This window comes from Danio aesculapii, chromosome 16 (assembly GCF_903798145.1).
Source record: "Danio aesculapii chromosome 16, fDanAes4.1, whole genome shotgun sequence".
In the NCBI taxonomy this organism is placed as follows: Eukaryota; Metazoa; Chordata; class Actinopteri; order Cypriniformes; family Danionidae; genus Danio; species Danio aesculapii.
In genome coordinates, this window is record NC_079450.1 from 12,026,220 (window position 1) to 12,051,439 (window position 25,220).

Consider the following 25,220-nt stretch of genomic DNA (forward strand, 5'->3'; position numbering starts at 1 on the left):
ATTTTAGTTGCTTCCTTTATTTGTTTATGTGTCATTGTAATTTCATTCATTTGTTTAATTTTGTTTGTTTAATTTAGTACTTTTAGTATTATTATTTTATTATTATTAATACTATAATTCTATTATTTTTTTTTTTAATTTTCCCTTTCTGTCTAATAGTATTATTTGTATTTGATTTACATTCCTTTCTTATGACTCTGTATATTATTGACCTTTTTAAAGATCTGTCTGGGATCCCCTGGTCTTTGTTCTGATGTTCTTGTATTGTCAGTTCAATCAATAAAAAGATCTTGTGACAGAATTTCTTTCTTTCATTCCAATTACAACAAATAACTCCTTCAAGTCCTGCAGGAATTATAAAATCATGCAGGATTTGTCACTTGCTTGGATTCATTGTAAAACCTGTAGGAAATTCCTGCACATATCGTCAATGTGTCTTACAGGATTTTATAATTCCTGCAGGACAGCAGCTATCCTGCAGGGGAAAATTTTAAATCCTTCAGGATTCCTGTAAAAAGTACTGCATGATTCTAAAACCTGTAGGAATTGCCTGCACATATTGTCATTTTGTCCTGCAGGATTTCATAATTCCTACAGGATACCAGCAGGTTCCTGCAGAAAAAATGAAAATCCTGCAGGATTCCTGTAGGCTATTTTTGTAAGGGGAGAGGGATTTGGATCCAATTTTAACGTTAGGAAATTAAAAAATAGACTTATTGTGATTACATTACTCCAATAAGACCGTGGACACACTATACTCACACACAGTCCTGCCCAAACAGCTTACAAAAGATAATTTTCATCATAGGTGCCCTTTAGTGTATACAAAAATCTAATCCAGAAGCACTTTTTTATTTCCTTTTTTCTTTTTACTTCTTTCTTACTTTTACAATTGGCAGAAAATGTAACACATTTTAGTATAAACCTTTTGTTTTTTAAGCTGTTTAGTCTACGGTACAAACATATACACCTCAACAAGTAGGCGGGAAATGCTCACAAAAAACACTGTTTGCCATTCTCCTCAATTCTAATTCTGTGATTACAGAACCCGGATGTGCCACTGCTAAAGTGACGTCAATTTAGTGCGCGGTTCGTCATACAAACACATGGTCCTACCTTTCACCAAAGGCAACACATATATCTAAACAAGATTGTACAAAGGGTTTATGTTGTGTATAACGCGCTGGAATGAAAGTCAAAGTGCTTTGCAGAAACCCGGACGATTATGTTCGAGAGACAACCAGAGATATACAGCGAGGTATGTAAACATGCATCGACCCTATGAATGTGGTCTACAGTTAAGATGTACATTAACTGCAGTATATTCCCTATGTAGTACCCAGGAACTATGACCCGACCCTGCATCCATTTGAGGTGCCCAGGGAATATACCAGAGCCCTGAATGCCACCAAACTTGAGAGGGTGTTTGCCAAACCGTTTGTGGCCTCACTCGATGGGCACAGAGATGGCATCAGCTGCATTACCAAACACGCCAAAAGCCTTTCCACAGTCATATCTGGTGCCTGCGATGGGGAGGTAATAACGTTACTTTGAAGCTTTTACCATGTTATTTGTGTATTTCAGGAGCTGTATTATGCTCTTTAATTGATTTGTTTGTTTACAATCACCATACTTGAACTGCATGTACACCTAATATACAGTAAACACCAAGGCAAGTGCGCATTAGTACACATAATGATGTGATTTATTTGAGCTTTTATTTGAATTTTGTGTTTAATATCCTGATTTGGTGCTCACAGATTATCAGTTATTTTTTGGGTGACTAGTTGTTAATGGTTGTTGTTTCTAAATGTTTAAAACCATTTTTACTGCAATTTGCAATTTTATTTCTGGTTTCTATGACGGATAGACAATTTAAAGGGTCACGAAACACCAAAACACAAATTTGAAAAATGTTGACAGTCATATATGTGTCCCACACTGCTAAAAACACTATTAGTACACACATATTTCACAAAAAAGGTGAAAATTTGATGTTTTTGTGTTATTTCGGGCAAATTCGGTTGGAAAACAAATTTTGAAGCTATGTCACTACAATGAGTTAATTGCAAGGAGACTGGATGTCTGTACTGGCCGGTACAATGTGACGTATTTGAGTTTTTATCATTAATTCATGAGAGAGACTTGGTTCGAACCAATCAGCGTGCTCTATTGTGAATTAGGTGCAACTTTATTAATATGCATGATACAGCTTCAAAGACTGTTTTTACCTGTTACAGTGTTCAGAGAGACGCCACGTGTTGCCAACTGTAATTAAAACAAGTAGAAGAATAATTGTTCGGTGACATGTTGCATTTATCAATGTGCCCCAACGAAGGTTTTGTTTCCATTTCCCCACTATGAGAGCACAGCTGGCATGTGGATCCACGTGGGAATTACAGTGGTCTGCTAACATGTGACAAAAATATGTTTGTAAGGAACATTTTTACCTGAGAGCTTTTCGTATCTGGATTTGCCGCTCATCTTCTTTAAAAAAAAAAAGATGCGGTTCCAGTTCATGTTGATCGTCCTGTCTTTACGGATTCGGTAAGTGTGTAATCAATGTTCGTTATTTATGTTTCTCCACATGGCAAAGTTAGTTCGTATCGTCAGCAGTACTCTTTCAGTTTTTAAAGACATACCTTAGTCAAAATGATTTAGTCACCAAGTTTACAGTACATTAACATCACTACAACATTACGGACTGAAAGATCTGCTGTAAATGCTGCTCTCCGAATGTAAACATGTAAACACATCAATCAAACTATTACCGTTGTGTAGGATTTTCAAAGCGTATGATTTTCGCCGCATTTTGTGACAGGATAGTCTATACACACACGGCTGTTGTGTACCTACCAAGTCTCTGCATCTACCGATAAATACAGAGGTTTTTCTTTCCCCCATATGGCATGTGGTATCAAATTCCATGAAACTACACTCTTCCAGCTGTTCCTCGCATCCAATTTCTTGTTTGTCATGGGGCGGGGGGCATGAATAAAACGTCCCGGAATGAAAGAGAAAGTGCCAAACTGCAGTTAAAGTTGATAAATTAAGACTTAAACACCAAAAATTACATGAAACTCCAGAGGAAATGTGGATAGCGTGGTGATGCAATGACCTTAATTATATTATGTGCTATAGCATGTAAAAACGGGATCATGAAAGAAACATTCATAAAAAAAAAAAAAACTCATGTAAACACCTTAATCATATTATTGTCTTATTCATATTTAGGCAAATAATTTGATTACTGATGTCCCTTTAAAAGAATATGAAGTTCAAAATTACACAAAAAAACACCTGTTTTGTTCAGTGTGTCAGAAAGCCTGCCTATCTAAGATTCAGGATGTAAAACAAGTCTTTTTGTATTTTAAATAAATTCAATTCACCTTTATTTGTATAGCGCTTTTACAATGTAGATTGTGTCAAAGCAGCTTCACATAGAAGATCATAGTAAATTGAAACAGTTTAGTTCAGTTTAGCTCAGTTCAGTGTGGTTTAATAATCACTACTGAGAGTCCAAACACTGCAAATCCATTGATGCGCAGCTCTACAGATCCCGAACCATGCAAGCCAGTGGCGACAGCAGTGAGGAAAAAACAATTGGCAAAAGTGAAGAATTAAAAAAACCTTGAGGGAAACCAGGCTCAGTTGGGCATGACCATTTTTTATATGGCCAAACGACTTGTGCAGAGCTGCAGTCTAGGCGCCGGAGGCTGGAGAATGCTGGACCTCAGTGTAGACTCGTCTGTCCCTGGAGCATCACAGGAATCAGTCTCATGCTCCCCACTCCTCCATGACCACCACAGCAGCTGCTCAGGATACGGCCTGGTCCAGGATTATGGAAACCTTGGGATCATCTCGTCGCTGGTCTTGGATTGAATCAGTGGCACTGCATAGTCTGAGGGCCATGCTATGAGTATCCCCAGGTGGAAATAGAGAACAAAGAGAACAATTAGCATAGCTGCTGTTCATAGTGTATATAAACGAGATGCAAAAACCTGCGTGGGGCACATTCATGTATCATACCGCCATGTGTATGCTTTGCTAAAAATATATTATATATATTTTGTTTTAAAGTCCTCTTCAAAGGATTTCAGCAGTAATATTCTAGCTTTTATTGTTACAAGATCCTTCAGAAATTATTATAATATACTGATTTGGTGGTTGGACATGATCAGTTATTACTGATGTTAATCATTTTTAATTATTTGAAATGCTTTTAAATTTTTTTTATATTAAGTTTTATGCATCTTTACTTTTTTTGATGAATAGACAATTGAAAAGAATATCATTTATTATATATTCCTTTGTTTGGTTTTTAATGGTATATTTTTGAATGAAATGTTTTTGTTGGCGTTAAAATAGACATTATTGCTGACATGGCATTAAATAAAAATATGCGAGATATACATAAATACACTTAATTAAACTTGTACACCTGGACATCACCTATATGCTGTGTAACTGCAGGTTAACTTTGTTTATATATTATAACTTTAACTGTTAAAAGCTATTAGTTGTTGATTAGTTAAGGTTATTAAAAACTAATGAAGTTATGGTAACTAATAACCTTATCCTTTCTGAATTTCATTGTAATGCAGTAATGTGCACCTTTTGTAAAGCTGCTTTGAAACCATAATTATTGTGAAATTCGCTATATAAATTAACATGATTATTGCATTTAAAACAGATTATAGATATTAGGTTTAAATTTATTTAATCATATAGGGATGATGTGTATTTGTTTTGTTGTTATAGGTGAAAGTGTGGTATCTTCCCAAGCGGGAGTGTACGAGGACTGTTCAGGCTCATGAAGGATTTGTGCGAGGAATCTGCTCCCGCTTCTGTGGCACCTCGTTTTTCACGGTATTTTAATACAGCTTGTTTCTTAAAGGTGCAGTATGTAAGTTTGACATCCAGTGATTGAACTAGGTATTGCACTTTTGGATCAAAACAAACGGCAGATTGAGGACAGGAGCGAGTGATTTAAATCATGTTCTTAATAAAAGCAACGGTGCCCTATAGAAGGAATATTTTCCACATTAAAAGGAGTTTTTGTCCTAACCAACATCTCAACTTGATATATTAGAAACGGCTTCTATTTCTTACAGGCGAACAGAAAACTATGACAATGATCATCTCAGGGACACCTCATGTGCTTTATTCAGTGTTAAATACTAATATTGTAGTTTGAATGCCATTTTACATGACATTTATTGCCATATACTGAAAGCAGCAGCAGATAGTTGAAAATCACCTCAGATCTTGAAAATAAAATAAATAGTTTGAAATTGAACTTTAGAACTAAACACGTGATTCAGCATGTACATTTAATAATGTTAAAAAGGGTCAATATGTATTAATTAGATTATAAACCTTACCATTTCATGAGTGAGTGCATATTCTGTGCTTCTGAATGGCTGTATTTACATTTCTGTCGTGTTTCGTTTGGTGCAAAATTGCTCAAAAATGCTCATCACTGCGGATCTCATCACGTAGTGTGTTAGGACACGCGGTTATAATGTAACCTGCTCACCTAATGTTTACGCTCGTAATATATCATTTGCTAATTAATAACCTCATGTGGAACTCTGAATTTGCATCTCATTTCGGAGTCTGCTGCTGTCTACCGGAGGTTGCATTTTGGTCGTGGACGCATGCTTTCAGAGTCTTTCTGAATGAATGAATGAATGAAATATGCTGTTTTCCACCAAGGCAACCTGGGGTGCTGAAATATAATTGGCTAAACTGGCATTTGGCTGGTTAAAAGACCAAAGCAAAGACCGCCGTTACGGCACGGAAAACGCATTTTCAAAGCAGAATATCTGACGTCAGCATTGTTTTCCAGATAAACAAGAATGTTCACTTAAACATGTTTCTTAACTATCTGCAAACATATGATGCTATTTTTATGCTTTAGAAGAGTCAAAAACTTACACCCAGCACCTTTAATATATAGATGAAGGTCAATCACTTCATAAGTGATCGTGCTGTTTGTGTGAATCTTGATGTCATTCAACAGGTAGGAGATGATAAAACTATTAAACAGTGGAACATGGAGGCACCAGGATATGGAGTTCGGGAGGAACCAATTAACACCATTCTGGGAAAGGTAAATCTTTGTTTATATCTTGGTGTATTAAAAAATTGAGTGTTCAATGTCACATGATTCTTCTGAAATCCTTCTAATATGCTGATTTGTCGCTCAAAAGTAATTTACACTACAAATAATTTTCTATTTTGTGTGCGTGCGTGCGTGCGTGCGTGCGTGTGTGCGTTGGTGCGTGTGCGTGCGTGTGCGTGCGCGTGCGTGCGCGTGTGTGCGCGTGTGTGCGTGTGTAAATTGTTATACTTTTTTTCAGGTTTCTATTGTAATATAATTAGTTTGGAATTGTAAACATTTGCAACATTTATGAATACTTTTAATGGCACTTTTGTTCAAACTAATGTCTTTGCTCAAAAGTATTGTTTTTTTTATTACTGTCAAATATTAAGCTGCAAAAAAGCACTTATGCATTATACATTTATATACAATGTTTTTAATATTAAGGAATAGAATATAGATTACAGAAGTTACTGATATGTAGATTATATATGCATTAAGTATATTAAATTAGTTTTGTATTATACAAAACTAATGTTTTAGTTGATTGTGTACATAAATTAAATTAATGTAAGGCTTATATGTACAATTAAATAGGATGCATTTTACAACAAATGTTAATAAATTAATATTGACAAAAAATATGATCATGGAAACAAAAGAAATTGTGCCTGGTCATGTTTATTGCAATGCACTAATTTTGCAGGATCTCAGCTCATGGTTTGAGCATCTAACAGGCCTGATATGTCTTGCAGGCAGTGTTTACTGGCATTGACCACCACCAAAGGGAGGGCACGTTCGTTACCTGCGGGCAGACGGTGGATATCTGGGATGAACAGAGAAGCAGCCCCGTCCTCTCCTTCAGCTGGGGTGTGGACAGCTTCAGCAGCGTCCGCTACAACCCTGTGGAGGTCACTAACGAATTCGGTTACGTAAAGGGGTTGTTCTATAGAGTGGTCCCTTGTTATTCGTTCTAAAAATAACCCACAACAGTCAAAGTAGTCAGCTTTATTTAAAAAAAAAAAAAAAGATATTATAGATGTTTTTAGACTGTAAAACCCCTCACTACACACTTTATACACTTTTCTCAAGACAGGCCTTAACATTTTCACACTTTTATCTCTTGTTTAAACACTCTCAAAATTTAAACTACTTAGAAAAATAAGTCAGTTATTACAGAATGAAACCAAAGACCAAAACCTGTTGTCAGGCGCAATTATTCATCGCTGTCAGCAGAAGGTTCATAAAGCTTTATAGCTTTTGTGTGGATAATGTTGGCATCAAGTGTAATGTTTTTTTCCTGCAGTCACTCATCCACAAGACTAAAGCAGACTCCATCCTTAAAGGGGTCGCACACCAGATGCTTGGAGCACTTGACAGTTGGAAGTAACACACACCGGATGCGCACATTTGCGTGTTGTTTAAAATGAAATTATTCAGATGGAGCTCTGTGGTGCGGCAGAAATGTGAACAGTGTCCTGAGTCATAGCTGGGCACTGCAGACAGCTGCTGACCTGCGGCACTGCCCATCATTTGGATGATCCCCTTTACGATGGTCTTGCTGCAGACAGTTACAACCCTTATTTGAGTCTTTGTTGTAACTCAAGACTTCTAGCGATAAAGCTTTGTTCATTTGGCAAGCTGAACGCATTCTGTACTGTACAGGAAACACAGGGGAGATTGATTGACAATGGATATCAATCAGGACGCAGAACACAATGCGCGGTATATCATATAAGCATGTCAACTTCCACAAAAAAAAATCTGCGAGGCCGCAAAAGATGAACCACTTTATAGCAAGGGACTACTGTATTACTAACCATTTACTCTCCCACAATTGTTTCTAAACTGTTATGAGTTTCTGTTTTAAAAAAAATACATATATTAAAGAATGTTGGTAACCGGTAGCCATTAGCATCCATGTCATATTAGGAAATACATATTGATTACCAGTTTGCAACATTCTTCAAAAAATCTTATCTAGTTTACATACTATTAAATAAAATATATGATATATACAACATTCTTCAAAATATCTTTTTTTTTGTGCAGAAGATTAGAGGGAGTATATGATGACCGGATTTTCATTTTTGGGTGAACTTTGCCTTTAATAATATGTATTAGTTAATAGTAGATTTGAAATTGGTTAAATCAGTTAAAGCCAGTGATGACTGCCATTCCTCTGTCATAAAACAGTGTTGTCCTTAAAGCTGTAGTTCATCAAAAAAAAAAAAAAAATTCATTCAGAATTTACTCATCCTCAAAATTTAAAAAATCTTGGAAACTGGTTGACATTGACATCCATATGTGGAAAAACAATACTATGGTAAATACTAAGTCAATGGCTACCGCTTTCCATGATTCTTCAATATGTCTTCCTTTTTGTGCATCAGAAGAACAACTCAAGATTGGAACAAGTAAAGGATGAGTGACAATTATGATGTCGGAATTTTCATTTTTGGGTGAACTATCCCTTTAAGCATTGCGTTATTTCAAGTGCAAGAGTTTGTTTTTTACTATCTAAGTGGCTTATGTGAATAATAGATTTTATTTCACATGCAAATTGTCCTGTTGTCCTTTGCAGACTGAACTTCTCGCCAGCTGTGCATCAGACAGAAGTATAGTATTGTATGACACCAGAGAATCTGCACCACTCAGAAAGGTCAGGAATATTTTTCGTTTACACCCATATTTCTATCTTTCAACCACATCATGGCTGAATGGTGCCATCTATGACAATAGAGGTTGTGGAAGTAAAAAAATGATTATTTTTTCTAAAGGGAAATAAACCAGTTGGTAAGGTCTGATGTTGTTAATAAAAAAAACGTTTTGATAAATTTAGGAAAACTTTGTAAACAGCTGTTTAATAGTCAGATTAGTGGAGTAAAACAAGCTTACCCATGATGCTATTTAGAATTTTTTTTTTGAAAAACAAAAACTGATTTTGAAGCAAATTGCTTTAGAAGAGATCTTGAGCTCTTTTCAAGCCAGTCTTCCAGTGTTCTCAAAATACGTTTATACAGTTGAAGTCAGAACTATTAGCCCCCTTTGAATTTTTTTTCTCCTTTTTTTTAAATATTTCCCAAATGATGTTTACAAGAGCAAGGAAATTTTCACAGTATGTCTGATAATATTTTTCCTTCTGGAGAAAGTCTTGTTTGTTTTATTTCGGTGAGTAATAAAAGCAGTTTTTAATTTTTTAAAACCATTTTAAGGTCAAAATTATTAGCCCCTTTAAGCTAAAGTTTTTTTTCTGATAGTCTACAGAACAAACCATCCTTATACAATAACTTGCCTAGTTAAGGCTTTAAATGTCACTTTAAGCTGGATAGAAGTGTCTTTAAAAATATCTAGTCAAATATTATTTACTCTCATCATGGCAAATATAAAATAAATCAGTTATTAGAAATGAGTTATTAAAACTATTATGGTTAGAAATGTGTTGGAAAAATCTTCTCTCCAAATTGGGGGAAAAAAAATAACCAGGGGGCTAATAATTCAGGGGGGCTAATAATTCTAACTTTCACTGTATATGCCTATTTTTAAGCAGACTTGAACTACATTGTTTTTGTTAATATAATAAATAATTTAAACGAATAGTTTATTTGTAGTTTGATTGTGACATTCACAAGGCTCATGGGATTGATTTACCTGATAAATGTTGTGGCATACATTAGTCTTCTACTGTTTTCATTTTGTTTGTTTTTATGTACAACTTTACTTAGGGGGTCCGCCAGGTCTTAAAGTTTTAAAATATTTTAAATATCAAAACAGAAATATTACACTATGAATTATTGTCTTTTAGGTCTTAACTCATTTTAAACAAGGTCTTAATCCTCCTATATCCATGGAAAGCTATCCAGTTAGGCCAACACCCATCTAGGACACTGACCTGGACAGACTTGTGAATACATTTAGTTTATGACATATTTGAGAGCTTGTAAATTTTTATTTTTTTTATAAAGAAAGGTTATGTTGAAAATGTATGTATACAACTATGGTCTGCTTGTTTTGACACATTATTTAAAATATGTGACTAAAAAATGACAAATTTGAACTTTTGATGAGGTAAGTAAACAATCTTTACCACTGTCCCAACCAGGCTATTAGAAAAAAAATCCTTATCTTGGTATTTAATTTATAATGCTCTTAAAAAGGTCTCAATGTCTTAAATTTGACTTGGTGAAACGTGCAGAATCCCTGTTTTCTTCAAATCAGTTGTTTTTTTAAATATCCCTATGGGAAAAACAAATAAGGAAAGATTTTAAGAACCAGCATTGTTGAAAAAGGTGGACAAGCACCAGTGCACACTATAAATGAATTGAACTGTGTTTCAGGTTATAATGCAGTTAAGAAGCAATACGCTTTGCTGGAACCCAATGGAAGCATATTATTTTACCTGCGCAAATGAAGACTACAAGTGAGTACATTTTAACCTATGCCTTTACATGAAAATGAGAGTAAATAAATAAAATTTCCTTTTTGTGTTTCTTGCACAGCCTTTATACATATGACCTAAGGAATCTGGATGTTCCTGTCACTGTGCACATGGATCATGTATCCGCTGTGCTGGATGTGGATTATTCACCTACAGGGAGAGAGTTTGTATCTGCCAGCTTTGACAAAACCGTCCGCATCTTTCCCAAAGACAAAGGTCACAGCAGGTGAGTGTGCTGCAGAAAGACCCCAGCAAGCGTTTTTGTGTTTAAAAGGAATGTAATGGATGTCTAATCCAGCGTTTCTCAATCCTGGTCCATTTTTGCTTCTAGGACTTAAAGGCTGGTTTGGTGTGTTATTATTTTTCTTTAACTTCTTATTGAGTCTACTGTTCATGAGGTTTATACTGTATCAGTCACTTATTACAATAAGAGCATTAGATTTTTGTAGATTTGAATGCTTTTTTTAATTAGAGAGGCCACATTTTACTCTTTTTTTATAGCCTGAAGTTTATTTTTGATGTATATATTAATGAATAAGAATATAAAATTTCATAGCAACATACTGTTGTAATAATATTGGGGTGGTTTTGATTTTGGGATAATATACACTACTTGACAAAAGTCTTGTGGTCGATCCCGGTTGTATATGCAACAAATAATAACTTAACTTCTAGTTGATCATTTAGAAAAGGGGTAGAAGGTCTTTTTTTTTTTTTTTTTCGCTTCGATGAATCATCTGTTGAACTGCATCCCGTTCATTACAAAGGCTGTAGAACACCTAATGAAACCCGCATGGACCCAAGATTCTTATCGAAATCAGTCAAGGGAAAAATCATGGTTTGGGGTTACATTCAGTATGGGGGTGTGTGAGAGATCTGCAGAGTGGATGGAAACATCAACAGCCTGAGGTATCAAGATATTTGTGCTGCCCATTACATTACAAACCACAGGAGAGGGCAAAAAAATAGCAGGATAGGGTGAGAGTTTCAAAGGTCGCTCTGGCTGCCCTGGCAACAACGCTGTCTGTCTTCAGCTCAGGTGGCGAAAGTGTCAAAATTCGCTACTTCGATCTCGTTTTTAAAGGAGCCATTGCAGCATATCATATCAGTTACCTTCCCGTATAAAACATGCTTTCTAGCGTGAAAATGTTGCACAGTTATTATCAAATTCATTTAACAATGGGAGATCAAGTTGCATGTGGTGTGGCTTTGCTCCATTTAATTATCCAATGTGTCCAAATGTCTGAAATATTCTGAAGCAGCAAAACTGTTTTGTGTTGTCGCATAAGATTCCTGCTTTTTTAAAGAAAAATAAAATATATATAACATTAATCAGAATCAGAAAGAGCTTTATTGCCAGGTATGTTCACACATACGAGGAATTTGTTTTGGTGACAGAGCTTCTACAGTGCAACAGCATTACAGAGACGGGACAAAAAACAGATAATAAATATATTTTTAAAAACAGAAGTAGTGAATGCAAATATACAAATTGACAAGTGTATGTACAGGTATATTACTATACACAACGTTATACGTGCAGCTGTTATGTGCAAATTGGCATATAAAGTGTGTTGTTAAATAAGTTTATATGTGTATAAAAGTGTATGGCAAGTAGAGATGTTTGTTCCACAATTATTATCATCAATGCACGTCAGTAACTCACCAGTAACTTTTTTTTAATGTATGTCCCTGTAAGAAAACATCGTAAATAATTGGAAATCCAGCGACCGCATTAATCAAACCCTGGGGAGCAACTGTGGTTGGAACCAAAGTTTTCTGGACTCCTCAAGCGGTGGACTTCTACATTCTGATTGCTTGCCGCCGAACCGTATCATAGCTCATTACCCTAAAGTTGACTTGATTTAAACTCACCTCGACACCCACACCGGCAAAGACACGCCGCGCTCCTCCTTTGCCTTTCATATAAGCCACTTCTGATACCAAATAATCAACTAGAATTCAAGTTATTATTTGTTGTTCATAAAACTTGGATAGGCGACAAGACTTTTGTCAGGTAGTGTATTCCAATATATATAAAGTATATTAAAGGCAAGTTTGTTTTATGTAAATTGTCAAAACACTTAGGTAAATAATGGTAAATGATATCTTGTCTTTCACTGTAACAATTTTTTCATGAATATATACACACATATATATATATATATATATATATATATGAATGAATGAATGAATGAATGAATGAATGAATATTTATTACACATATTTATTTTGACCCGTACTTAAAATATAATAGATAAGATGATTGTACTAAATATGCATTATATTTTAAGTAAATTAATTTGTGTTTTGGGGCTAAACTGTGTGTTCCTCAAAAATGCTAAAGGTTTAATGCTATCAAATGATTCTGCAATTTTTTACTTTATATTTTACATTTCTGAAAAAACATTTACTTTAAAAATATGCATAAGTGAAAAGTGTATATATAGAACAATTTTTTTGCTTTGAATGTAATTTCACTCAATCCTCAGGGAGGTGTACCACACCAAACGTATGCAGCACGTCATCTGTGTGAAATGGTCGGCTGACAGCAAATTCATCATGAGCGGCTCAGACGAGATGAACATTCGACTGTGGAAGGCCAACGCCTCGGAGAAGCTCGGAGTGGTGAGCACAAGATCACATTTTACTGATGGATTTTAAACTCCAGCTTCCGTACCTAATTGATCAGCTTTTCAAGTGTGTTAACTTGTTGCTAATGCACTCGGGTGGTTAATATGGGTTGCATTTGGCCCCGTGGTCACCCCACCAAGCACTTAAAATGAATTACAATCACAAATCACTTTCATTAAGCATTTCTATGGCAGTGTTGCCATGGTCTGAAAACAAGCCAAGGGGGGAAAAAAGCTCTGGAGTTTTATGTCTCTTGTCAAAGCAACTCTTGTAATGGAGTGCCCCAAAGTGCCTACACCTATTTCATAAAGTGAAGTTTGCTTACAAGGAAATCTGGACATGCCCATAGATGTTCATTTAAAGATTGAGAAACTTTTATAGGTCATATAAGGATAAGAAAGGCTCTGTCAAAAAAAAAAAAAGCTGATTACAGTTTACTAGGGCTGGATGGGTTTGGCTGAAATATTTTTCATTGTTTTAATGATATTTGATATTGAATGTTGCTTGCAAAATTATACCGTATACATACAACACACACGCACACACATACACGCTGCCTACTTCATTAGATACACCTTGCTTGTACAGAGTTAGTTTGCCTTCTGGTGTAATATTATGATTGTGTAAACAACAATCGATTGTGTCAAAGCAGCTTAACATAAAATTTCTAGTAAATTGAAAACGTGTCAGTCCAGTTTGAGTTCAGTATAGTTTAAATTTCACTGCTAAAAGTCCAAACACTGAAGAGCAAATCTATCGATGCTCAGTTTCAAGGTCTCCACAATGTAGAAGCTTGATGTAGAATTGGACAGTCAAGACTTTTTATATTCAAATCCAAAAAATAGCCTGACACACTAACTTTGCACAGAGTCCAATGCATATGAACTAATCCATTGCAAAATATTTAGCAAAGCAATATAAAATTGAGTCTTTGAGTAGTGCAGATGGTTTTGTTGTCTTCCTGCTTAACAATAACAAAAATATTGGGTCCATACCATCCTTAGATTGAGGAGAGAAAAAGGAGAGTTCCACCTCCTTATCAAAGAGATGTGATGTTATCCTGACCATTTCAAAGTTTACTTCAGGATGTCTTTTTGGATGCAGAAAATTGAAAAAAATCTAACCTGATTCAGATTTTATTATGACGGATGAAAGATTTAGAGGCAGTGTGTCAATATGATTGACGCAACGTAAGGTCGAATTTATTTTTTAACTTGCAAAAATTACAGATGAAAATTTTGGATTCAGTGTGCAATAACCTTTACACACACACATTTATTAAAAGAGGAAGAAAAAGTCAGTTAGAAAAATAATGTGCCAGTGGGGTGTGCAAAAAGATCAACTCACAAAAAGGAAAGACTTATTTCTGAAAACAAAGCAGTATTTTTTTACTCCTCTAGAAAGTTCTTGATTTTAAGAATGTGTAGATATTTAAACTACATTTGCATTGCCTTTAGCAGACGCTTTTGTCCACAGTAACTTACAATTTAGGAGGCATTCAGCGATTCAACAATAATAGGCAGTACATAACTGTGCAAAACTGGTGCAAGTGTTGGTTAAAGTGTCAGAGAGATGAAAGAGTGTGTTTTCTACAGGTGTTTTGTCAAGCCCACTCATCTGTGTGAGGAACACTCAGAATTGCGTAGATTAGAAACAAGACAAAAACTCTTAAGTAAAGCATTTTGGCAGTGAATAGATGAAATGAAGTGTTTAAATGAAATAATTGTTATAAAACTGTCAAAATTGGCCAGTTAAAGTAAACTTCCCACATAAATACAGGTGGAAGCACAGCTTTTGTTCTGCTGAGGCAGAAGTTGGTTGCACTCCAGGTCGGTGGTAGTTTTATCTCCTGGCTCTAGTCCATCTGAAACCCTCTAGCGGCTCAGCGTTGGCAAGTGTTTTCTACAGGTGGTTGGTCAAGACCACTCACCTCTGTCAAGCTCACTTCGTAAACAGTGTTTTTTTTTTTTTTTTTTTTTAAGATTTGTAGAGATTAAAAGAAAGTGTCTGGTGCAAGTGTCAGTTAAAGTGTCAGAGATGAAAGAGTGTGTTTTCTACAGGTGGGTTGTCAAGCCCACTCACCTAGTGTTGCCCACTATTTTCAATGAAAAGGCGCTAAGCTCTATCCGAAAAGTCGCTAGATTGCGTCACACGTCAATTTGCATATTACTGACATCATCATGCCTAACCATTTCTGTTTGTTTAATAGCCTATGGCTATTAAAGGGGTGTTTATATTTGCACTACGCTTTATGTATGCATGTCAATTTAATTACATTTTATTGCTGTTTGAATGCATTTAATCAATGTAGACGTGTAGTGAATTTGCGGTAATCTCTGAAGCCATCACTCGCAGCTCGTTGAAAAGAGTAGGAAAGGTACAGTATGTACACATGAGGGTCTATAAAAATCTCCAGTAACACCAAAAAAAGTCAATAGATTTGTCGCCAGTCGCTTTTTTGAAAATTTGTCGCTAAGGGGGTCTTAAAAGTCTAAGTTGGCAACACTGCGCTCACCTGTGTGAGGAACACTCAGAATTGCGTAGATTAGAAACAAGACAAACTCTTAAGTAAAGCATTTTTGCAGTGAATAGATGAAATGAATTGAAGTGTTTAAATGAAATAATTGTTATAAAACTGTCAAAATTTGCCAGTTAAAGTAAACTTCCCACATAAATACAGGTGGAAGCACAGCTTTTGTTCTGCTGAGGCAGAGGTTGGTTGCACTCCAGGTCAATGGTAGTTTCATCTTCCAGCTCTAGTCCATCTGAATCCCTCTCGCGGTCCAGCACTGGCAAGTTTTTGGCTTCCGCTGGACTTTAAGGGAGAGATTTATTCAGATGCTATTCACTTAAATAGATCGGACACTCAATGCAGTTATCAGCAGTTTGAATCAGCCAATCACTTAAAATGGAGAAAAATAATGAAGACATTAAACTATCAGGCACATGAGAGTATTTAATTAAAGGAGCAGATGCTGAATCAAGAGTCTTCTGCTGTCTTCAGAAGCTCTTCAGACCAGGCCGAAGGCTCTTTTTTTTCCCCGTCGTCTTATAATTAAGTGATATGTTATATAACTATATTAATATGAAAATTCACTGTTTTTGAGGTTGGCTATTTTTTAATTGAAAGTTTTACAGTTACAGTATCAGATAATTCCACATAAGCACATTTAAGTCAGTTGTTTCCATCTAGCTTTTCATTTCTCCCTCATTAAACTTCTTTATCTATTTTCCATATAATTTTTTTTCTTTTTTTTTCTCAATGAATTAAACTTAATTTAAAGATTGTTTTCATTTCAGGCAAATGTTTTTTTCTGTGTAAAACGTTTAACTTTAATACACTTGAGATTAAAATGTCTGCCGACTTCACAACTAACTATGCACAATATATTTTTACAGTAATTGGCTATTATTAATTATTGTGTGTTTGTAAAAATGTCAACTAAGATTATAAATGCCATAGTAGTTATTCGTTATTTCATTCTGTTAACTAATGTAGTAACTATTTTTAACATGAAGTTTTATTGTAAAATCTTGCCAAATTAAGCCTATTTTAGTAACATTAGGTTTATATGATGAAAATTATATTAATTTCACCCTAAATTCTTACCATAATATGAAAATCAACATGCTCAATGTTATTTTAAAAACGGTTTTTAATATTATTCATTATTATTTTTATTAATATTGAGTTCATTTTAATCACAATTTTTTTTAGTTTAGTTTTATTTTCATATTTAGCTGAAATTATTTTAGGCAACATTAACAGCCAATTAAAAAACATTTTTTTTTAAAGAAAAGTCAATATTTTGTTAGAAAATTATGGGGAATGTAGTTCGCATGTTGTGACTTGTTAACAATTTAAGAAGCAAAACGCATTTAAAAGGCACCTATTTTACCCCTTTTACAAGATGTAAGTTAAGCCTTTGGTGTGTTTCCAGAATGTGTCTGCAAATTTTAACAAAAAAAAGTTTCAAAAAGCTCAAAATACCCATCAGATTATTTAATATATAATAAATAATCTGCCCATTTTGGTGTCTGATGACAATGTAGCTGTTTTTGTAGCCTGTGGCTTTAAATCCAAATGAGCTGCTTCTCCCTGTCCACTACTCCCATGTGCGTGTCTGCTTCGTCAGGTAAACAGCTGTCAGTGATAAAGACGGATGAAGCTGAAATAAGGTCATGAATCAAGGCAATTTAGTGTATTTGTTATGGAGTTTATTCAAGCCTTTCTGAAACGATGGGTCATATACAAATACCATTTGAGGTACACAGACATATTAGCGTATACTGACACCATGCGACTGTGGTTATTATAGCGGTTAAGATTTACATTGTAATTTTACTCTCTTTATTACAAATATCCATTGTTTTAAAAATGTTTTAAACATTTAAAAATAATTATTGTGGTGCAGATGATCACAGAGAGTTGTAACATGTTTTAATCCCAGTTTCTTTGCCAAAAAAATGTTCTGTGGACGTGTGTACCAAGGTTATTATGGAGACATGGCACCTGTCAATCAATTTCATTGACTGGGAAAACTGCACTCCTACGTCACTTTGCGATGGGCCTCAATATCACTGGGATTTGGTTCTTATTTTAATGTCAGAAAATAAAAAAAAGAGACTTGTTGGGTTTCTATTACTCCAATATGACTGTGGACACACTATAACTACACACAGTTCTTTCCAAACAGCTTAAAAAAGTTGATTTTCATCATAGGTGCCCTTTGAAATTCAAGTTTAAATTTGTGTTTTGCATCTAATATATCTTCTAGGACGATGTTTGAATATTTCTCAAATTAATGTACTAAAAATTCAAAACGTGTGTATTTCTAAGACTGTGGGCTCTGTTTTAACGATCTAGGTACAAAGTCCAAAGACTAAAATAGCAAAAGTGCATTCGAACACGTCCTTAATGGTTTTGGGCCTTGCTATTTTAAGGACAGAAAAATCCACTCTGCGCCACGCCACATGGTCTTATAGGGTTGAATTTATTCTCTTAATTAGTTATCGGTGTGTCAGTCTCATCTCCCATTCCCTTTAAGAGTCAGTTGCTTTGCGCCATGGCACATTTGCTATTTACATGGCTGACTTTGTTAGTGGAAAAACTGAACAATTCACTAGCGAGAAAACAGTTTAACAGAGCATCTGCAGCACGAGAATGAGCCTCCTTTCACTTTCACTCTTTCGTGTATAAGAAAATGTGTTGTATGCACAGATATCCATCAGCCTACATAATTAATTTCATTTGCTAAGTGCTAAGATTTGTTTCAAAACTATTTCCAAATATATATCCAAAGTTATATCCAAATACACATGCTATGCCCCATATGGTCCAAAACCTGAGAGGTGGGCAAATCTAAGCTTGTTTTTAATAAAACAAATATAAATATGCTTTTAATAAATACTACTAATAATAACATTATGCAAGCAAATTGTCATGAATATAAACTGAAAAAGCCCTCCGAGATGAAGGAATGAAGGCATTTTTATCTAGAAAAATAATTATTTTTGTAATATTTTATTGCTTTATTGATATTTGCGTATTGCTGTGCATCCTGTGTGTAAACGAAGCGCTCAACTGACGCGCTCCGTGCCGGACTTTAGAACTACTCTCAGCTGGTCTATTGTGCAGTCTATCTTAGTTCCTCAAAATAGCAACACGCCAACAATGCGCCTTAACACACCTCCTATCTAGACCGAAACACACACGAGTCCACAAAGTGGCGCAAATGGATTTGCTATTTAAACAACATGGTAGAAAACGGGAAAAATAATTGTTTTGCGCTGTTCTGAAAATAGCAACACGTCACAGAAACACGACTTGCGCCTCATTGCGCCGGGTGTATGATAAGGCCCTATGTCTGTAATGCTTATTCTCTTCTGACTTTAAGGACTACAAACGCAACAGCTCTATTATGGGATCTCTCCAAAGAAATCGCAGAGTCATGTTCATTTTTCCCCCTCATGTGATGCTGTCAAGAAATTCGTAAATAAGAGTTAACAGGCCTTTCCGACTTTCCTCCGGAGCTCTCTGATGGCATCAGCAGCTATTAGATTGCCCTATACAAATTGAATTTGAGAAAATCATTGCTTTTAATTAGAATAAAAGCTCTCAGAGGGGTGCGGAGTGAGACGTGCCGAAGCCCAGGAGCCGCAGAAATTTTATGATCAAGAGATAAACACGTAGCTGCATTTCTCCTACTGACAAATCTGCTGTTTTATGTGCATTGCCAAATTAATATCCACTTATCAAGATCTTGCATGTTTGTGCCTCTTCTTTGTGTTACTCAAAGTTCTGCTAAGGAATGACTACAGTAATACAGTTTGAAAGCAGGTTGAACTGACTGCTAAATATTTTGCATTGTTGCACTTTCTAAATAAACAGTGGGGGAAATAAGTATTGAACACATCACCATTTTTTTCAGAAAACATTTCTAAAGGTGCTGTTGACTGAAATTTTCCCTGGATGTTGGTAACAACCAAAGAAACGCATATATGCTAGGTAAACAAAAGTAATTAGTTTACAAATGAAGTTATGTGTAATAAAATTCAATTAAACGGGTGAAAAAGTATTGAACACAAAGTAAAGGTGTAGAAAGACAGTAAAAGCCCAGACAGCAGCTGAAATCTCTCAGTAGTTCTTCAGCAACCCTCTGCCCTTCCTCATTGTAAATGAATATCAGCTGCTAAAGTACAACATCTACATTAGCAGGATGATGAAGGGGAAACCAAGGTGGACATTTCAGCAAGACAATGATCCAAAACACAGCCGAGGAAGGTCTCAGTTGTTTTTAGAGAAAGAAAATCAAGCTGTAGAATGGCCCAGCCGATCACCTGATCTGAATCCAATAGAGAATAGAAAATAAAGATTACATTTGATAGACGAGACCCACAGAACCATCAAGATTTTTACACTCTGTTGTAGTCTGTGGAAAAATCACACGAGAGCAATTCATGTGACTTCATTCTCCATATGAGAGGCGTTTTAAGAGCCATCAGCAAAAAAGCCTTTTATATAAAGTATTAAATGCGTTTCAGTAGTTCAGTGCTTTCTACTTGTCATTCCATTGTTATTAAACACAATTATTTGTTTCAGTTTTTTTGTTCTATTTTACTGTTATGTTTGTGTTGTTTGGGTTTTTGCCATCTTGTTCAATTCGATGTCAGCAGCTCTTTTATAAAAATTATTCCCAGAAAAACATGTGCTTATTTCCCCTACTGTATATGCAGACTTCAATCACTGACACAAGTCTCCTTCACAGCTTTCTGCCCGAGAAAAAACTGCTGCAAACTACAACAAAAAGCTGATACAGAAATTCCAGCACCATCCACAGGTGAGACGCATCGCCCGACATCGCCACCTGCCCAGAGACGTCCTGAAGCAGAAGAGAGAGCTGAAGGAAATGAAGGAGGCGCGCCGCAGGAAGTAAGTTCCCTTTAGCAAATGTTATCATGTTTTTATAGTTATTACATTACTGGATACAGCTTTTAACCTTGGGTAAAAGAAGGGTAGAAGCAGGGTCAGCACTACGCTTTGCACAAGTTGATAATATCCCTGATTCCTGTTTGCGTGTTGGCATGGTTGCAGACTTTTGTTTTGAATAGGGCTACACAATTAGCACATATACAGACTTTTCTGGAAAATAGCCAGCGAAGGGATCAAGTGTGAATGGGCCCTTTTTAAAAATACCGGTAAATTCATTCCGGCAAATTACCAGTAATGTTTCAACTTCTCTTTGCTGAAAATTGCCGGAATGAATTTACCGGTATTTTAAAAAGGGCCTGTTGACACTTGATCCCTTTGCTGGTAATTTTCTGGAAAAGTGTATGTGTGCTATTGTAGTTATTTTTGTCACAATTTGTTTATCATTTTTATCATACATGATTCACAGCCTTAGAAATTCACCCTAATCCATCCTAATGAACGATTTTCTTACTAAATAGAGTTATTTAAGCCACCTCGTGAATAATGTATTCATATCGCAAAATATATCACAGAAAAAAAAATAAATATCGCAATGTCAGATTTTTCCAATATCATGCAGCCCTAGTTTACTTGATGAATAACCATCATTTGCTTGTGTTTTTAAAGCCTGCGACTGTGTAAACATTTCAAGCAAGCTTAAAGGGACCGTTCCGCCTAAACATTTGAGTTTCTTTTCAAAACAATATATTCTGAAGAACGTTGAAAAAAATATAGTCATTGACTTCCATAATAGTTATTTATTTTTTTCTACTATGGATGTCAGTAGCTATGTTTCCATCTAAAAATGGAACTTAACTTTATGTGCAAAACTGGAATATCGCCTAAAAGACATGCGTATAAAGTAGCGTTTTAATCCAATGAGTCGAAGAGAACAAAATTGTCACTTCCTGATTAACTGGAGCCAAATATCAACAGTAAAAATGGAATTTGCTATAGGAGTAGCTGCGTGAATCTTCCTTTAATAAATGACTTTGATGCCTCAGAAGGCAATCCTGACACGCCGTGGATGCGCGATGGGGTTTGAAGGTTTCAGATGTGGAGCACAGGCGCTCTTGATTCTGGAGGTAATTAATATTATAATAACACTAATACTGAAACAGAAAGGCATTTTAGAGTGACCAAATCAACATTTCAGATGTTTTACAATGTGCTCAGCCTGCTGAGTTATGCGTTCACACACATTTTTATCATCACATGATCATCACATCATCACATAACACAGTCACATGACTTTTTTTTTTAATGCGCATACTGAAATTTGTTTGGTAAAAGTGTTTCCATCGTAGTTTATGCACATCTTTTCTTATTGACTAAAAATTTTATCCTACTCCGTTATGCGCATATTTAAAATTTATGTGCATCTTGGCATTTTCATCAACCATTTTTTATGCACAAATCCAAAATGTGCATAAAAATAGGTGGATGGAAACGTAGCTAATAGCTGTGTTTCCATTTAGCTACTTGTTTTTGAAATATTGCATAAAAATGCCTAATGGAAATGGCAAGGTGCGCATAATTGTTAAAAATGGCAGTAAAACGAAGTAGGTAAACTTTTTATCCGATACAAAAAATTTACATAAAATATTAAGATTTTGTTTTAACAGATCATTTTAACTACAAATGGGTGTGATGCGCATTAATGGACAAACCAGTATGCCAATTACATTGTTACAACTTCTGAAATGTTGTTTTGGTCAATCTAAAATCCCTCAGCCAAAGTCTGTCATCAAAGTAGTTCAGTTTTATTACCTCCAGAACTGTCTTGAGCGTCTGAGCTCACTGAAAGCATTTCAAGCCCCCAAAAGCCACTGCACGTTGCATTTTGTCTTTGTCTTCGACGGCACAAGTAATTTATTTTATAAGAAAAAAACGGCCACATTGGCTTTTCAACCCCCACATTGCTTTTATGCCAGGCATGTCCAAATTCAGTCCTGGAGCGCCGGTGTTCTGCAGATTTTAGCTCCAACTTGCCTCAATACACCTGCATGGATGTTTTTAGAAAGCCTAGTAAAAGCTTGGCTAGCTAGCCCAGGTGCTTCTGATTGGGCTGGGAAGTAAAGTAAAACTAAACTAAACTTTGCTGGACACCGGTCCTTCAGGACAGGGTGTGGTCCCCCCCCTGTGTTATACAATATTCCAGTTTTGCGCAAGTTTAATTCTATTTTTCTAACAGTCTTCACAATGGGTCTGTTTCAGTAAGGAAGTTCAACCAACTCAGAGTTTAAATTTGAGCTCTGAGTTGACTTACAGAGAGATTAAAAACTCAGAGTTTTCAATTTCAGAACAGCTGAACAGTTAAGTCAATCAAGTCTAAGTAGATCAGTTCAGAGTTAAGCGCGCACACCGCAACTATAAAAAGGCATTATCAATGCACAGATATTATGAGTCACCATGGCAACATCTAAAAAAAAGAGATCAGCATTTTTTTTTTCTCCAACTGAACTTGATGTGCTCATGCAAAGTTTAGCAAATATGACCATATATTTAAAAAAGCAACACCCCTGCATCGGCGAAACAGAGACAGTTAGAGCGGGAAAACATTGCTGCTCAAGTCAATGCGCAAGTTTACATTTAAAATTTTTTATTTAAATATTTTTTTAAAAGTTATGTAATGTGTGATGCTTATAGAATTTTCACTTGAAAAGTGGGGAATTGGCTGTAATTTTGAAGTTATTTCAGATGCAATTGCATTAAATTACATAAAATAGGCTACTGCATAGTTTCTGCAACAAATATGACAAAACAAGAATGCATATAACCTTAACCTAATGTTTAGTGGAAATGTTTAATTTAAGGTTCCCACTTTTGCATGTTAATTTGTTTCAGATACAATTTCTAAAATTGAGTTTTCAATAGATTTAAAAGAGCACTTGTGTGTCTGCCTGTATTATTGATCGAGTGGTAGAGGTTGATTTGACTTTTAGAATGTAAGCAGAAATAAAAAATAGTTTTTAGAAAGAGTAATAATCAGGGTTCATACGGTCATAGAAAACTTGGAAAAGTCTTGAATTTTTGACGTGGCATTTTCCAGGCCTGGAAAAGTTTTGGAAAAACCCACAAAGTTTTGGAAAAAATCATGGAAAACGGATATCTGTATACTTGAATATAGGTCATTTACTTTTTTCTGTCCTTGGCCAATCACATACTCTCATATTATTAGTGCGTGTAAGCATTGTCTAAATCAATTTTACATAGATATAAATCGAAACTAAATAGATTGTTGCGTGTTTTACGATATGCTATAATAAAGTTGAACATACATCCTTTTTCTTTTACCACACATTTGTAGACATTGCATGAAACATTAGGTCATAAAAATTTACTTGAAAGTCTTGGAAAAATCATAGAAAAGTCGTGGAATTATAGTAGTAAAAATGTGTATGAACACTGCTTTAATCTAATAACAGTAAATGTCCCGGTCAAGGGTCAGTGATTTTAAGCTAATTATAATTTTTTTAAAAATCTTATTGTAATTGTATTAAATCTTATTGTAATTTATTTTTTTAAAAAGGCAAGCCATTCTCGTAACCTTGTTCTTTGTGTGACTGCAATGTAGGCAATGAATGACTAAGGCTAAGGTGAGAAATACCTCTTTGCCTTTTAAAAAGGGGGAGGAGACTGACAGAAACAAGAGTTTAGAGAATAAAACCTTCTCCTGACCAGCTTAGGTTCACAGAGTAAGTTACCACGGTAACTGACGTCTCTTGGAGAAACAGGCTGGACTTACCCTGCTTTCTAGAGTTTGACAAACCTGCTATTTTAAAACCCTAAAAACCCAGAGAGTTTCTCTCGTTTCAGAGTTAACATACTCTGAGTTTTTACTTAACCTTCTTTCTGAAATGGGGCAAATATCTTGTTTTGTGTTCAATAGAGGAAAGAAATTCATAAACTTTTAGAACCTTTTGAGTGCGAGTTGCTGAGGAAATGCTCATTTTTGGGTGAACTGTCTTTTGGTGAACTTCTACAATGCTTGGTCCAATATTAATTCACCAAAAATGAAAAGTTTATGCCTCGAGCATAAACTCCTTTGCATTACATACCAAAACAGCATTAACACACACATCTTGGATTTGGAAAAAGAAAAATGACACACTCCGTCTTTAAATCTGACATTTGTCTCCATTGTGCTGGCAAGAAAAGGAAATGAATCCATGTTTCAGTTTGATTGGCATTCTGATTGTTTGTGTTTCTGTGTGTGTGTGTGTGTGTTTTTAGGGAACAAAATGTCCGCAAACACAGCAAGCCAGGATCTGTTCCCCTGCTGACAGAAAAGGAGAAACATGTGGTGAAGGTTGTGGAGTAAGAGACCAATTAAAGAGGTGCTTTCGGTGGATGGGTTTCTGTTCTCCACACTGGGACACGCTCCAGAATATTCCACCCTTTGCCCTCTTCTTTTACTTTTATACTAAGATTAGGATCTTCATATATACACAGACTTTTGGTATATTGCAGCTTTCTGTTAAACACCCATTTCTAATAATTTTTACATGGACACCGTACTAGAATTGCTGTTGTTAGACTATGAACAATAAAAAAAGTTTAACTCTGAA

The 25,220-nt window shown here is 35.4% G+C and overlaps 1 protein-coding gene across 1 annotated transcript; it reads left to right on the forward strand.

The window, feature by feature from the left end:
* Window positions 1-1,079: 1,079 nt before the first annotated feature.
* On the forward strand, window positions 1,080-25,220 carry dcaf13 (ddb1 and cul4 associated factor 13). The gene is made up of 11 exons (XM_056475698.1): window positions 1,080-1,258; window positions 1,337-1,536; window positions 4,762-4,869; window positions 6,026-6,115; window positions 6,862-7,017; window positions 8,691-8,768; window positions 10,444-10,526; window positions 10,606-10,770; window positions 13,037-13,172; window positions 20,447-20,610; window positions 24,886-25,220. Exons 1-11 carry the CDS (start codon window positions 1,189-1,191, stop codon window positions 24,971-24,973), a joined length of 1,338 nt encoding a protein of 445 aa, XP_056331673.1. The 5' UTR covers window positions 1,080-1,188; the 3' UTR covers window positions 24,974-25,220.